Here is a 15,984-nt window from a genome sequence, read left to right on the forward strand (position 1 = left end):
ACTACTTTTTATATCCTTAGTACATGTATAAATATTAGAACGTAATTCTAAATATATATTAATCAAAATTTCATGTATTATCTTATATTAAATATTCTACTTGAGACAGTGTTTAAAATAATATTTTATAGAATATGTGACTTAATATTTTAATATCTGTTAGTTTGTTTTAAATAGCTAAATTTTTTTTACAATAAACTGATGTTGTATATGATTGCAGTTTACATGATTTAAGAAAATATAAATATGTAGTTATAAAATAACAAAATTATCTACATCCCAAAGTTTGTTTATATTTTCTGAATTTATAAATAATATTGACTAGAATCCTAATTTAAGAATTAATATTTAGTAAATTCCAAAATAAATTCATATTAAACATCTAAATAATATAACAAAGTCTTTTCAAAACTTAATATTTTCTGAATTTCACATAAATATTGGATACAACTCATATATGATGGATTCTCTTCTGATTTTTTACTTTTCATAATTATGTAATAAAAATTTATATTAACTGATTAAGAGCATCTCCAACAGCCCTTCATCCCTTTATTTTTTAAAAGCTTTTGCACTCCAACAGCCTTTTATCTCTTCAAATTTTAAAGGGGTGAACAGTACACCTCCAAATATGAAAGGGCACTGTACAGGCCTTTAAAACACTGTTTACTTTTCACTTTAGTCCTTCTATTTATATATGTTTAATGACCGTGTACTTATTGTTTCTTATTTGGCATTCTACTATTATAATTATATTGAAACTTAAATATTATGATTTTGGTCTTATAAAATTATTTTTAAATAATAATAATATATTAATAAATATTATATACCAATATATACTAATATTCAATAAAAACAAAATATAAACATATTATTTCACACATTATATTTTGGAAAATTTTACACAAATACAAAATTATATTACAATCATAATATTTTACATCAAATAAAAGTTACATAAACTGAAATATTACACATTAAAATATATCTTACAATACTAATATTCAGATAAATCCATAAGCTGAAAAATTACACATTGAATATATATTACTAATATTAAGGTAAATTTGGTCTTGAACCTCCAAAATCACCAAAGTATTCTCGATATAAATTTTGAGCATTCTCTTCGGTTTGTTGTTGCTGAGTTCTTTTTTGTATGATTCTTGCTTGTTCAGCTCGGATAAACTCGCGAGTGTTAATATCATCAATGGAGTTTATATTTTTCAATAGGATTTTATTTTCAGCCTCCGTTTCTTTGAGAGCTAATTTTTTTTGCTTGATTTTGCATAATTGAAGATGAACGAGATATCAATGCACCGATTCGAGATGCAAGACCGGCTCCGCCAATAAATGTTGAAATGACCATAAACGAAGATATGCGCTTTCAACAATTTTTAGCACGTAATCTTCGAATAAAAAATAAGGATGCTCATTTAGCACTTAAAAATGCTTTGATTGAGCATATTTGGGAACATTACCGAAATAATCGTATTGATTAGTTTTGTATTTTTAATATATATATATATATATTGTAATTTGAATTGTTTATGTTTATTATTATATGTAATTTTATGTTTTTATGTTTTTTATCTTTTATTATAAGTAATTTGATGTTATAATTAAATATTTTTACTAATTATGTCAATAATAAATATTAATATGTGTTTATTGTTAATTTATAAAATTTTAATGACTGTAATGAACTATTACTGAAATTGAGGACTAAAGTGTAAAATATAAGCTTTCAAGAAAAAAAAATTGAATGTCATCATTGGAGAATCACTCCTTCAACTCTTTATTTTGAAGGTGGACCCTATAAAAAATGAAGGGGCTTGTTGGAAATGCTCTACAAGTTCAATATAGTTTTTTTTTTAACAAATTTGATTTTTAAAATTATTATAAATTTCAAATATATACAAAACTTACTTACGGCAAATAATATTTAATTGATATCATTCGGCGATACTGCGGGAATTCATCTAGTTTCCAATTATAATCAGAGAAACTGACAAAATTTTAGTCACAGATCATAGACTAAATATAAGATAAAAATAATAAAAAATAACAAAAAAATAAATTAAATATAAGTTAAATATAATTATGATATTATCTTTAGAATTTGTTAATATATACATTGTTAATATCTATTTATCAATTAAATATTGTAAATATCATGATAAGTATGTATATTAAAATATAGTTTTAAAAATAATCTTACATAAATCGGTAGATTTTGTTAATATCTATTTATTAATTATATTAATATCATGATAAATATATTATATTAAAATAAAATTTAGTTAATAATATTAAATAAATTAATGATTTATTCGAAAATCATTGAGAAGACAAATAAACTTAGTTAAGATAAAAATATTAATCAAACTAATGATTTATTTTAAAATCATGGATAAGATAACAACTAAACAAATTTACTTCTTAAATAATATTATAGATAGTGATGACTGATTGTTAGAAAAATAATTGGAATGTTGGAATAAAATAAATATTTAAACAGATAAATTAATGGCATAAATAGTTACGAAATACTAAAAATGTGAAAACCTGAATAGTAGTTAACATTGTGAATGTCAAGCTTGGTTTAACGCTAACGAGACGATACCACCAATAGTACAAGAGAGTAATAGAGAGGAACCCCAAATCATAAGTTTGGGCAATATTTGCTTACTGGATGGATCATTGACTCCTCATGCGCAATTTAGTGGATGTGGATGGGTCTGGTTAGATAGTGGAGGAAATACGCAGCTCATGGGATCACAGAACTTCCCCAGAAGAGAATCAGCTCTGCACTCAGAAGTGGAAGCGTTGCGATGGGCAATGGAGAATATGCTTCAGCACTCAACATGCCAGAATTTCGGAACAGATTGCAAAGAATTGATTGCTATGATTAAGGAACCTCATGCTTGGCCAAATTTTGCTATGGAACTAGAGAGGATAGAGACATTGCTCATATGCTTCCCGGATTTCAAGATTTCTTATATTCCAAGAGCGCGGAATCAGATCTCAGACTTTTTAGATAAGACAGCTAGATTCTTCCATAAGAAGTTACATTTTGTTGGTTGTTCTATTCCGGTCTGGTTATCCAGACCAGCTCAAGCTTGAGTAATAGAATAACCGTTTGCCGTAAAAAAAAAATTAACATTGTGAAAGAAAATAGCATATAATCATGTTTTGAAACGGAGTTGTCCGGAAAGGAATATCGGGGGTGGACAATTGCACCGGTCAAGATTGGTAGTTTTCAATTATTTTGACCAAATCCAGAGCTGAATTGGAACTAAAACAAATCGAGTTAAATGCACCAAACCTTAATCTTATGAATGTGAGAAATTCTATAATGCGATAGTCGTTTCTGTGTTATATACGAGTCATAAGATTCTAACTTCTAAGTATATCAATACAGAGAAAGCAGCCTATAGATAAACATAGTCAATGACACTCAATGTATATCCTTAATATTATGAAAGAGCGTAATGAACAATTCAATTGTTAGATTCGTTTGGTAATATCACTGAACTATTTATGTGCGCGCGATTATTATAGATTTTAGATGTGTTAGATCATGTGTTAGATCGGGATCCAGATTTGGATCATTTTTGGTGTCTTATTAGAAATGAAATTACACCAACAAATTTTGGTGTCCCATTAGAGTTGGCTCCAAAACCAAAATTAGGAACATCAAAGAAAATATCGTGGTTGAAATACCAAACAACTTTCACTAGAAGATAAACAACGCACACATGTATGTAAGAAAGTATCTCCTCGATCTTAAACAACATAAAACCCCTCCCTTGATATTGAAAAAATGAAGTATATATGAACTCCCCAAATCCACATATCTACTTTTAAAGTAAACCCCTCCCTTGATGACGCATCACCGAATAACAAACTCAAGGAGAACATAATAATAGAACAATGCACCCTAACTAAACTAACCAGCCTCAACAAGTAACAGTTTGAAAAGTAAAGATCTAAGAAATTGACTCAAACAATGCTCCAAACGCTTACAAGGACTTAAAGATCAATAAGAATCACACTTACCGACATTAAGAAAGGAATGATATAACGTTTTCAATGTAGAAACTAGAAACACACACACCATTTCTGATAAAAGACTTTGCTCAGGTCTATCAAACTTCATAAAGAGAAGAACATCAACGCTATGATCAGTTAACATTCATAAAAAAAGCTAATCCGAGACCAGTCAGAAAAACTAGTAATCACCGCCATAAACAAACAGACAAACAAACACTAGCTAGACATCATCCGAGCTTAATAAACAAAAGTCTAACCACCCCTAAATAATTTCAACAGATGGAAACATAATCATCCCAGCTAAAAAGAACACGTTGCAACCATCACCTATCTAATTATATCAATATGAAGGAGGAGCACGAGGCGGTGGAGCACCCCAATACACGTCGTGTTGAGCCATCTGTTGACCATTTGGCATAAAACCAGGAGGCATATTATACATCGGCTGCATGGACCCTTCGTTACCATCATTCCCACCCTCATTATCATCTTTCTCTTTCTCCTTCTTAGCTTCTTCTAGTTGCGGTTGCTGTTGCTCATCTTCAATAGGTAACCTCTCGAAAGTAGCATTAGAAAACGTAGCAGCTATAACAATGACCGGTCCAGAAGCAATAAGCGGTCCAGCGACTCCACCTCCCAGGACTTGACCCTGAGCTCCAGCTAAGAAAATAGTTAAACCCGCGGCTGCAGCAGGAGAGCCAGAGGTCGGAAGAAAAGCACCGCACATAGACAAGATCTCAAACTGACCACGAAGAGACACAACTCCTCCAGATACAGCAGGCTGGCGCAGTGTAACATTAGTGACCAAACCGCTACCGCTCAGAACAGAAACGCCTCTTCCGCGTCTACGAGAAAAGGCGTTTAGGGCTTCCGCCACGTCAGCTCCCGAGGCGATCTCGAGGACATGGCTTTGCAGCGAGTTGGGGCTTTCTTTGGAGACAACCACTGGGCTCTTCGGTTTGTTCTTGGAACCTGGAGGTCTACCTCTCGGACGTCGACCCGTAGACCCGGATCCAGATCCGGGTTCAATAGCAAGTACCTCGTCTCGGCTGTTATGTTCCTCTTGGCTGTTCTGTGTCTGAGTCTGAGTGTTAGGGCTTCCACTGTTGTTGGTGAAGTCATGGTCCAATCTTGGATCCGACCGGGGCATGCTTGGGTTGTTGCTTCTGTGGTGCAAAGACGGAGCTGATGACGTTACTGGACTCTCCACTCCTCCCATAGCAACGTTACCTACCCACCAAGGGTTCGCCATTGATTTTACTTTTTTTTCCTGCTCTCTGACAAAAACTATTACAAAAGGGGGAAGATAAAAATCTGAAAACCTTATCCTAAAGTTTAGATTACATCTTTTGTAACCAAATCTAAACCAACATGTTGCATGAAGCAGACACAGAAGTCATGGGACAGCATTCCTTTTTTATCATATACCTGAAGAAAAAAGGAAGAAGATAATCAGATCTAGAATTAGCAAGAAAAAAAAAGGAAAAACAAACCCTAAAAACTATCACCAAATAGAAACCCCAAATATAAAAATCTGAACTTTATTTTCCAATCGAATCCTTTTTAAATATGAAACTTTATGTGACTGATTAAAAAGAAGCCACTGGAAAAAAAAACATTAGGTTGAAGGAGAAGAAAAATAGTGAAATTTTACTATCAGCAAAAATCACATAACGAAAGCCCAGAAACTTAAAAAAAAAAACATAAAAATCTTAACTTTATTTTGCAATCAAATTAAAAATGAAACTTTATGTGATTGATTAAAAATAAGCTAAGAAAAAATAAATTAAATTAAATGAGAAGAAAAAAAGGTGAAAATTTCTAATCTAGAGAGAGAGACCTTAAGATTTGTTTTCAGACAAAGCTTTGTACTTGAAAGAAATCTTTAACTGTCTCTGTCTATTTTGTACTTTGGAGAATACTGGCGTATGCGTACGATAAAAGGACTTAATGGCATAGAGGCGTATGATAAGGATTTTCTGGTGGTGGATGATGAATTGGTGATTTGATATTTCGTGATAACGTTCTCTGAAGCGGTCCTCTCTTTATCTATCTCTAGACCAGAGCCGTCCTTTTGGACCATTGAACTTTTAGGTGTTCGTGCAAAAGTCTGAGCGACCTTCTCTAGACACGCCCTGTCTCTTCTCTCTATCTCAACTAGCCCTGGATTAGCTCACTTTTGTGGACCCGTTTTGAAATTTCTGTATTACCCCTCGCTTCAATTGTCAATTTTTAGATCTATATTTGGTCAAGTTTTCTGGTTTGATAGTGAAAAATCAGCTGTAGAAAAGGAGAACAAGTTGACTTGAGCTTGAATTATACTGTACTTTCATTATTATAACATTTATAGGATAAATTTAAAATAAAAATAAAAATGAGATAATCACATTGAAGTTTTCATGAATATACTTTTCAATTGTAATAGTTTTTTTCTTATTTTATTAATTTCATTTATCTTAATTATAAAATATTCTTTAATTAAGATTAGTTATTGTGAATGTTATATAGAAAACTGTTAAATTACTTTCATGGATACGTTGAATAAGTTTTGAACCTGATATGAATAAAACTTTGTAGAAAATATCAAAATGTTGAATCATAAAGAAAATGAAAGAGAAATAATACTGCACGGTGTACTCTTATTGGAAGAACTAATTATCAAATTAAAAAATAATTGGAGTACGTGTTACACTGTTATTACTGATAATATTTTAGAAATTGATATATAGCTATGGCCCAAATTAAGACTGGTCCCAAAAGAGTATCAGAGCATTAGTGGAACAATTTCTTAATGTACTTCATGAGTTTAATATTAATATAGTTTTACTGTGTAATTAAAATTAAAATAAATAATAATTAAAACCATTCATAAAGTGCTATGTGGCACACAGTAATCTCCCAAATTATATAGAAATACAATCAAAGAGATAAAGTAGAGAGATAAAATTCTCTCAAAAAAGTCACCCTTTAGTGGGCTTAAGTTTATTCTCCAGTGGTTATTAGGAGAAAGTCTCATTGGTTCTAGTGACTTAACTGTCTTAAACACTTTTCTAGACAAAATTGTCAAACTTATTTTGGGTTTTGAGTGTAACTTGGCTTCTTTATTACATATCTCATATGTTTTTCTTACTGTTCGTCGTTCATTAAGCTAGGAAACAGAGTGAGAAAAATTTATTGTGAGTTTTGTTACTGTTGAAGAGCATTAATCATGTCGCTAGCAATGGATAAAGTCTTAATGGCTCTTTCCCTAGATGAAAAAGAAGTTCCTTTTGCCATGCCTGACCTCCCTGAGTTCAGTTCTGCAGAGGAAAACAAGCTTAGTTTGATGGGGAGATTACTGAACCCAGATCGTCAGAAAATACCAAACTTGATCAGGAGGATGCCGAGGAAGTGGCAAAAAGAGGGCATAGTTCGTGGGATAGCTCTTTCGCCAGAACGATTTCAGTTCATTTTTAACAATGAACATGACCTGCTAGATGTTCTTGAAAGAGGAGTTCAGACCTTTGAAGAATGGGTCATCGTGGTTGAGAGATGGGTGGAAAACCCTCCGGAGGATTACCTCCAGTACGTGCCGGTGTGGGTCCAGATTAGGGACATTCCGGTGAACTGCTACACCAAAGAAGCTTTGACGGCCATGGGGGATTTGGTGGGGAAAACATTGCTGGTAGCCTTCGATCCGTCGAAACCTATCACCCAAGACTTCATTAGGGTTTTGGTGAAGTTCAACGTAGCCAACCCTTTGAAAACGTCTCGAGTCATTACGTTGAGAGATGTAGCTGCTACGATTCGTTTCAACTACGAAAAAATTCAGAAACGATGCTTCACTTGTCAGCGCCTCAACCATGAGAAGGATTACTGCCCTCTTAACGTCAGGAAAAGACAACAAGAAGCGAAAGAAAGAAGGGAGGTTGCAGTAGCTAACTTGGAGAAGAAGAAAGTGCTCATAAGCTCGGATGACCCGTTGTTTGGAGTGCTAGAAGAGGAACAAGTAGGTATGGACCCGGGCTCAGGTCGAATGAAAATAGCAGAAGAAGTGCTAGACGAGATGAGAAGGTATCTAAGAGCTGATACAGGGGAAAGCTATGGTGTGAAAGTCGACAAGGTCCAACGATCAGTTAAACTTGCTGAAAATGGGAACTTGACACATAGACTGGCTCTGAGACTTGAGGCTCCTCCTCTGTTTACGACCGATTTAAACAGAGGAAAGGGCATTGTCTTTGACTATCAAGATAGTGGGGGAGCGCCAGATGCTCAAAGTGTTCAAAGCAACCCCAACAAGCTCATGACAGCCTCTTTTAAGGCTCACTCCAGCTTGGCGCGAAGATCAGCTCCGACATTACTTCTCCTCCAAGATGACACAGACAGTGTAGGGAATTCTGCTGTTCCTTCTTCTAACTATCCAACGGTGTTCACAGCAGGTAAAACTGCTCTCTGCTCTTCCGGGATAGTTAAGAAAAGGCCAGCCCCTAGAAGGAGACCTCTAAAATCAATGAGACATCCGAAAACAAGAGGCGACCTGAGGGGAAAAGAAATGGAGTCAGAAGAGAAAAGAGAAGGGAAGCAAGCTATGGGGTGCAAAAAAAGGAAGTGTTCTGCAGATGAAGAAGAGATAAAACCAACCAGCAAGGCGGCTTGCATCAAGGCGATCCCGGATGAGGAATTGTCCCCACCCCAATGAGCATTTTAAGTTGGAATTGTCAAGGCTTGAGGCGGCCTCAAGGCTTGACGATTCAAAGACTGCAGGAGTTGCGTCAATACCAATTCCCCGAAATTTTATTTCTTATGGAAACCAAAAAATGTCGGAATGTAGTAGTAGATCTTAAAGTTTGGCTCGGTTATGAGCATGTACACACTGTGAATCCAGTTGGATACAGTGGTGGTTTAGCTATTTTGTGGAAGAAAAATGTCAACTTATGTATCAAAACTTCGGATAAAAACATTGTTGACTGTTTTGTAAGATTTGGAGATTCTTCCTTTTTATTAACTTGCGTTTACGGTGAGCCTGCATCCGATGGTAGAAGTGTGGTGTGGGAGCGCTTGATGAGACTAGGAAGATCAAGAACTGAGCCATGGTGTATGGTAGGGGATTTCAACGAAATCTTGAATAATGAAAAAAAGATAGGTGGACCAAAAAGATCAGAGGCTTCTTTCAAGCCTTTTACTGAGATGTTGGAATTGTGCAAAATGGAAGAGCTGAGCAGTAAAGGCAATCGATTTACTTGGGCAGGGACTCGATGGAAGAAGCATATTCAATGCTGTCTTGATAGATGTTTTGGCAACCAAGAGTGGGGAACAAGATTCCCTGAATCAAACCAAACCTTTCTTGAGAAAAGAGGTTCAGATCATAGACCGGTCCTTGTCAGTTTAAGAGCCAATTCCGATAGTCACAGAGGACAGTTCAGATTTGATCGACGGCTGCTTCATCATCCTGAGGCAACAAAAGAAGTGGAAATGGCATGGAGGAATGAAAAGTCGGTAGGATCAGTGGCCATAAAGATCAGAAAGTGCAGAAAGGTTATGAGTAACTGGAAACGAAGGAAAATGCTGAATGCAAACAACAAGATTAACCAGCTTCATGAGAGGCTGGAGTACTTCCAATCTAAGCCCTATCCTTGCTGGTTTGTCATAACTAACCTGAAAAAAAAAACTGATGCTAGCGTACAGAGAGGAAGAGATGTACTGGAGGCAAAAAAGCAGAGAAAAATGGTTAAAGCTAAGAGATCGTAACTCCAAGTTCTTTCATCTCTCGGTTAAAGCAACTAGATTGAAAAATAGGTTGCTGAAGCTGAAAGATAAATTTGGCGTTGATCAGTGAACAGATGCAGCAAAGGCTGAAGTGGCCATTGATTATTTCTCCTCCCTCTTCTCGTCGTCAAATCCTCCTTCTTATGAACCAGTACTACAGAGCATGATACCAAAAGTCACTCCCTTGATGAACAAATGCCTCACGGCTAACATTACAAGAGAGGAGATCCGAGAGGCGGTTTTTTCAATAAAACCTGAAAGTGCTCCGGGACCTGACGGTATGACGGGATTATTCTTTCAGAAGTTCTGGCATGTGGTTGGGGACTCTGTTTCTCTAGAGGTGATGGAGGTGTTTCAGAATGGCTACCTCCCCACTAATTGGAATTTTACCTATCTTTGCTTGATACCAAAGATACCGAACCCTGAAAACATGACTGACCTGCGTCCTATCAGTCTCTGTTTGGTTCTATACAAGGTAGTGTCTAAAATTCTGGTCAAAAGACTTCAGCCCTTCCTTTGTGAACTGGTATCGGTTAATCAATCGGCTTTCGTCAGTGAGAGACTCATTCAAGACAACATAATAATGGCTCATGAAGCAATCCACTCGCTCAAGACACATCCACGGATCTCAGCAGAGTACATAGCAGTCAAAACTGATATGTCCAAAGCTTATGATGGGTGTATAATGGAGTTATCTACGAACCTTGTTAGCTGCGATGGGATTTGACAAGGTGTGGATCAGTTGGGTGATGATGTGCGTCACGACAGCTTCCTTTGCGGTTCTTATTAACGACCAACATTTTGGGTTGATATCTCCAAAGCGAGGACTGAGACAAGGAGATCCACTTTCACCCTTTCTCTTTGTCATGTGCACGGAAGGGCTCTCCCACATGCTAGATGTCGCTGAAAGAAATGGAATCATTACAGGGATGAGTTTCTCATCAGAAGGGCCATCAGTCTCACACTTATTGTTTGCCGACGGTAGCTTATTCCTCTGTCAAGCATCGATCACTCAGTGCAAAAACCTGAAAAAGATACTGGACTTCTAGGAGAAGCGACGGGACAGTGCATCACCCTTCAGAAATCTGCGGTTACTTTCGGCGGTTCCTTGCTGAAAGAGGATAAAGAGAAGATTCAGGATGTCTTAGGCATTTTCAATGAAGGAGGATCAAGCAAATATTTGGGCTTGCCAGAGTGTTTTTCGGGATCTAAGGTAGAGATTCTCTCGTACCTTAAAGACCGATCGCAATGCCGCTTTGATAGCTGGTTCCTTAGAAAGCTCTCACAAGGGAGAAAAGAGATCTTGATTAAGTCTACAGCCTCGGCGATCCTTGTGTTTGCTATGTCTTGTCTCAAGGTTCCTAAAACGATCATAAACAAGTTGGAAAGCATGATGGCTAATTATTGGTATAACTCAGATCAGCATGTGAACAAGATACATTGGATGTCATGGGACAAGTTGTGTCTACCGAAGACTTTGGGGGGAATCGGCTTCAAGGACTTGGATTGCTTTAACCAAGCCTTGCTGGCCAAGCAAGGGTGGAAATTGTTGTCTCAGACAGATTCTATCTTGGCAAAATTTATGAAAAGCAAATACTACCTCCACTCAGACTTCACAGATGCTCTCATTGGAAGTAGACCATCTTTCGTCTGGAGAAGTATAATTCATGGAAGGGAACTTCTCCAGAGAGGGCTGAAATGGAAAGTTGGCGATGGGAATAACACAAGAGTATGGTTAGATAAATGGGTAGATGATCCAGTGCTTGGACCTCGTGCTCCTTGAATTAAGAATGTGACGTTTGAGGTTGATCTTAGGGCCAGCAGTTTGATTGATGAAAGATCACGTACTTGGGACCCGTTAGCTTTACAGGAAATCTTTGTACCGGAGGATATCCAACTGATCAGGTCAAAACATCCGGTGATTCTAAAATAGGATTCCTACTTATGGAAACATACAAGAAGTGGGAACTTCTCAGTTAGATCAGCTTACTGATTGGCAAGAGAACTGAAAATCAACAAAGATCATGCTGAGGTTTTATCGCAACCGTCGACAAATCCTGTCAAAGAAAAGATTTGGAAAATCAAAAATGCCCCTAAGATCAGAATTTCATCAGGAAATCTCTAAATGAGGCGCTTCCTGTGGCAGACTTGATAGGCAAGAAATGATTAAAGCTGGATGAGAGATGTCAAGTGTGTGAACTGGAAGGAGAATCAATTTTTCACCTTCTGTTTGCTTGTGATCCTGCTAGACAGGTGTGGGCTTTGGCAGGTATTGCTCAACCGGAGTGGACATTTTCTGAAGGAAGTATGTTCTCCAACATCAATTACCTTTGCAGCTCTCCCTTGCGGAACGATGAGGAAGCAGAGAACAGGAGATCCTGGCCTTGGATCTTGTGGACTTTATGGAAATGCAGGAATGAATTAATCTTCAAAGGTGTTCGATGGGAATCAGAAGAAATTCATAGAAAGGCAAAGGAAGAAGCAGATGAATGGTTTCTTGCCCAACTGGTGGAAGAAAAAGTGATTCAAGTGAAGGCAGTGAAAGAGGAGAAGGGTAAGCGAAAATGGAAACCTCCTGAGCAGGATTGGTTAATCTGCAACGTAGTCTTCGAGCTGGATAAAAAGACAAAACTGTTGGGAGTAGCGTGGGTCGTAAGAAACCATCGAGGCGTAGTGGTGATTCACAGCAGAAGAGCTTTCTCTAACATTAGCTCCTTGGAGGAGGCTCGTTTTACTACGTTGTCATGGGCTGTGGAGAGCATGACCAGCTTACACTATAACAAAGCGATTATTGCTGGTGATTTCAAAGAGTTAATGCTAGCGCTTCGCAAGCCACATCTCTGGCCAGTGTTAGACTTCCAGGTTGGAGAAGTAAGCAAACTCTTGGAAGGAATAGGTGAAGTTAAACTTCGTTGGGCTGGAAGAGAGGAGAATAGAGGTGCGACATTCATTGCTCAAAGTGTCACTCGTCAAAAGAGACTCAATTCATATGTAGCCAGTGGCCATTAGGGGTGGGTGTTCGGGTTCGGGTCGGATATTTGGGATTTTCGGGTATTTCGGTATAGGAATATAATACCCGTTCGGGTATTTCTGAACTTCGGATCGGGTTCGGGTATTTTTAGTTCGGGTTCGGTTATTTCGGATCGGGTTCGGATATTTAGATTTATAAAGAAATAAAAATAAAATTTTCTTTTTTAAAGTTTTTTATATTTAAAAATATAGATTTTACTTAACTGATTTTTTTTTTCTTTTTATAGATTGAATGTTTAATAGATTTGGAGATAACATTTCCAAAATAAAAATAGTAATTTGGCTATTGTTTTTAAACTTTGGATGTAACTTTGGTTAATACATGAAATAAAAAGTTTAACATTCATTTTAAATGAATATCAAATTATTTTCTCCATAATTATATATATATATATACTATATGATTTTAAAGTATGACTAACATCAATATAAATATTTTAAATAAAATAAGAGATGTAAATTGGAAATATAAGGGTAAGTATACACATGTTCGGTTATTTTCGGATATCTATTCAGGTTCGGGTATTACCCGTTCGGGTTCGGATATCCAATCTCTCCTAACTTAATACCCGTTCGGGTATTTTACTACTTCGGTTCGGATTTCGGTTCGGGTTTTTCGGGTCGGGCTCGGGTGCTACTTCGGATATCGGATAAAGTGTCCACCTCTAGTGGCCATCCCTCTTGGCTCTTTGAATTCTTTGTTAATGAAAGCCGAGGCCTCTGATCCCTTTCTTTTGTTTTAACAATTGTATATCTGTGAGGTGATCAATTGTTAAGAGAGTGTAGCTTAGTTGAGTAGGCGATGAGGAGATGTATGTTTGAACTTGATACTCTCTTTTAGGAGTAATAATATTATTCAGAAGGCAAAAAAAAAGTGATATGTGGCACATGAATCTCTTATGAGCTGGACGAAGTCTCTCTGCCGAAGACGTTTTTTTTCCCTTTTATAAAAGTGAGAAATTTTATGAGGTATCTTTCCACTGCGGGTGCTCTCAGCCCTATTTCACATATCATGGTTTCTGAATTCATTGTACTGGTGGGGTGTGGACAATATTTTGCTTCTCAGGCCTTGGGTTTTGGGTGGCGTCAAAGTCTCAGACCCAATATAAGTTGTCACCCTTTTAATGAAATACAGAAAATAATTTAAAAGATGACGAGGGAGAGAAAACTAGTACTACTTTGAAGACTACACACTAGCGTTTAACCAGATTTTAACAGAAACACTCGATCAAATCTAAATTTCTTTTTACCATAGGCAGTACAATACCATTTCACTTTATCTGACCCTTGTTTTAACTGCTTGCATAATATTGAATAAGAAACTCCTGATTTACATGTGTCTTTATTACTCAACATCATTTATCGTAGCCTAGCATAACCTTAGTGCTTTTCAAAACATTATGAAATAGATGATTTTGTTTCTTCCTTCAGTTTGTAGTTGATGACTTGTCTTGATAAAGCTTTGAATTGTGAGTTGAAATCCAAAGGAAAGCTCCAATAGCAAACTCTCGCTTGTGAGCCAAGTCTCCATAAGTAGACAAACCATAATCTGCTAAAACCCTGTCGAGTTTCCATTCTGGCATGCCTTGGTAATCTTCTTTAGAGTATCTCGGGTAGTGAAGAGGCATCTGAAACACACTTACTTCATCGTTCTTGCGATTTCTGACATCCATCCTCTTACTTATTATGTTTTGCTAATTGATTCTGATGTACCAATGTGCATGTGTTACGTTAATGCTCTTCAAAGGACTATATAGGGATGTTGGAAGTGATGGTTTACACACTTAACGTGTGAATTTTGTCACACGAATTGGTTTGTTTACCTTCTTCATTTGCGTTGCTAAACGCATGATTATGTGGATTGTACACATTACTATTGGATTACTTGGAAGAGTCTGATCACTTGCACGTACGGTGTTATAAGTTTGAACAAACTCTCCATTCTCCTTCCTTGTTTATCATTAGCCAGTATCGTTTCTAGAAACGCTTTCTAGAGGGAAACCTATATTGAGAAATATAAAAAGAAACGACATTTCAAGTATGAGGTTTGGTCCACGTACTCATCCAAAGATGATAGGGTAAATTTTTTTAAAAAGTAATTGCTATATTGTCTATTTTAATTTGAACCGTCAGATTAATCTGTGACTTTATGATCTTGTGGCCTTTATAGAAACCTAAAAGCTAACTAAACTCTAACCCCTTACGACCTTAGATTTTTTTAACTAAACCGTTTCACTTCGATAAGGGCAAAAGAGTCTACAATCTCTCTTATTTTTTCAGAAAGTGCCTCCCAATTAGAAAGTGTCTTACGATGAAAGAAAAAGATAAAATGTGCCTCATAGAATAATGCACTCTTTACTTGGTTTACATATGCATCCCATGATACATTCCAGAGATATATATTGCTCACATATTTCACTAAAACCCAACAACTTTGTTATAGTTCCCAATAAAACTAATCAAGATAGACAAATATTACTTTGTCTATCTTGAAGTTAATAACTTTATTGTTAACTTCGGATATAGAAAACCATGAAGTTAATAAAATTTTGAAGATTACAGTCAAACCTCTATAAATTAATAATGTTGGGACTACACCAAAACTATATTTTTATTAATTTATAGAGATTATTAATTTATCGAGATACTAATTGAACCAAAAACTCAATTTGGGACTATAAAATTATATTAATTTATAGAGATATTAATCTATCGATTATTAATTTAAAGAGGTTATACTGTATTTGAAATCTTCTTTAAGTGAGATTTTTGCATGTTCTGTTTTTTACATGGAGGATGAATTTGATAAGTGAAGATGAGTGTTTGAATCCACTCTGAAAACAAAACAGTAACAAACCTACTCAGTATAAGTAGATGACACGACTGAGTTTGTAACTTACTTTTGTGGATAGGCACGAAGTTCATTGGTTGAACTGGAAACAGAAACGGATGAGATCTAGTGCCAAGAATATGTTTTAACTGCTACAGTGCCAAGAATATGTTTTAATTCACAGTTTCAAATGTGAGGGCGTCAATGATATATTCAGAGAGTTTTAAATAGTTAAATATATTCAAATTTAAAATAATTAAATATCTATATTTTTTTTAATATCCAAAATATTAAAAGCTGTACTATTTGAAATTATTTGAATT

At 35.9% G+C, this 15,984-nt stretch overlaps 3 protein-coding genes across 3 annotated transcripts; 1 reads left to right on the top strand and 2 right to left on the bottom strand.

Annotated features, from left to right (window-relative positions):
* Positions 1-3,985: 3,985 nt before the first annotated feature.
* LOC108849001 (AT-hook motif nuclear-localized protein 15-like) lies at positions 3,986-6,165 on the bottom strand. The gene is made up of 2 exons (XM_018622490.2): positions 5,897-6,165; positions 3,986-5,484 (listed from the first exon to the last, which is right to left on the bottom strand). Exon 2 carries the CDS (start codon positions 5,306-5,308, stop codon positions 4,397-4,399), a length of 912 nt encoding a protein of 303 aa, XP_018477992.1. The 5' UTR covers positions 5,309-5,484; positions 5,897-6,165; the 3' UTR covers positions 3,986-4,396.
* A 1,111-nt stretch (positions 6,166-7,276) lies between these two features.
* On the top strand, positions 7,277-8,734 carry LOC108851197 (uncharacterized). Its single transcript, XM_018624607.2, has one exon. It carries the CDS (start codon positions 7,277-7,279, stop codon positions 8,732-8,734), a length of 1,458 nt encoding a protein of 485 aa, XP_018480109.2.
* Positions 8,735-14,040: 5,306 nt separating this feature from the next.
* Positions 14,041-14,540, bottom strand: LOC108853040 (uncharacterized). The gene has a single exon (XM_057007666.1). The coding sequence runs from the start codon at positions 14,502-14,504 to the stop codon at positions 14,259-14,261; it is 246 nt and encodes an 81-aa protein (XP_056863646.1). The 5' UTR covers positions 14,505-14,540; the 3' UTR covers positions 14,041-14,258.
* Positions 14,541-15,984: the final 1,444 nt, after the last annotated feature.

The sequence above is a fragment of the Raphanus sativus genome, chromosome 4 (genome assembly GCF_000801105.2).
Source record: "Raphanus sativus cultivar WK10039 chromosome 4, ASM80110v3, whole genome shotgun sequence".
NCBI lineage: Eukaryota > Viridiplantae > Streptophyta > Magnoliopsida > Brassicales > Brassicaceae > Raphanus > Raphanus sativus.

Bases quoted from the DNA above. Each gene is read 5' to 3' on its own strand.
- LOC108853040 (XM_057007666.1), bottom strand. From the start codon at position 14,504: ATGGATGTCAGAAATCGCAAGAACGATGAAGTAAGTGTGTTTCAGATG.
- LOC108849001 (XM_018622490.2), bottom strand. From the start codon at position 5,308: ATGGCGAACCCTTGGTGGGTAGGTAACGTTGCTATGGGAGGAGTGGAG.
- LOC108851197 (XM_018624607.2), top strand. From the start codon at position 7,277: ATGGATAAAGTCTTAATGGCTCTTTCCCTAGATGAAAAAGAAGTTCCT.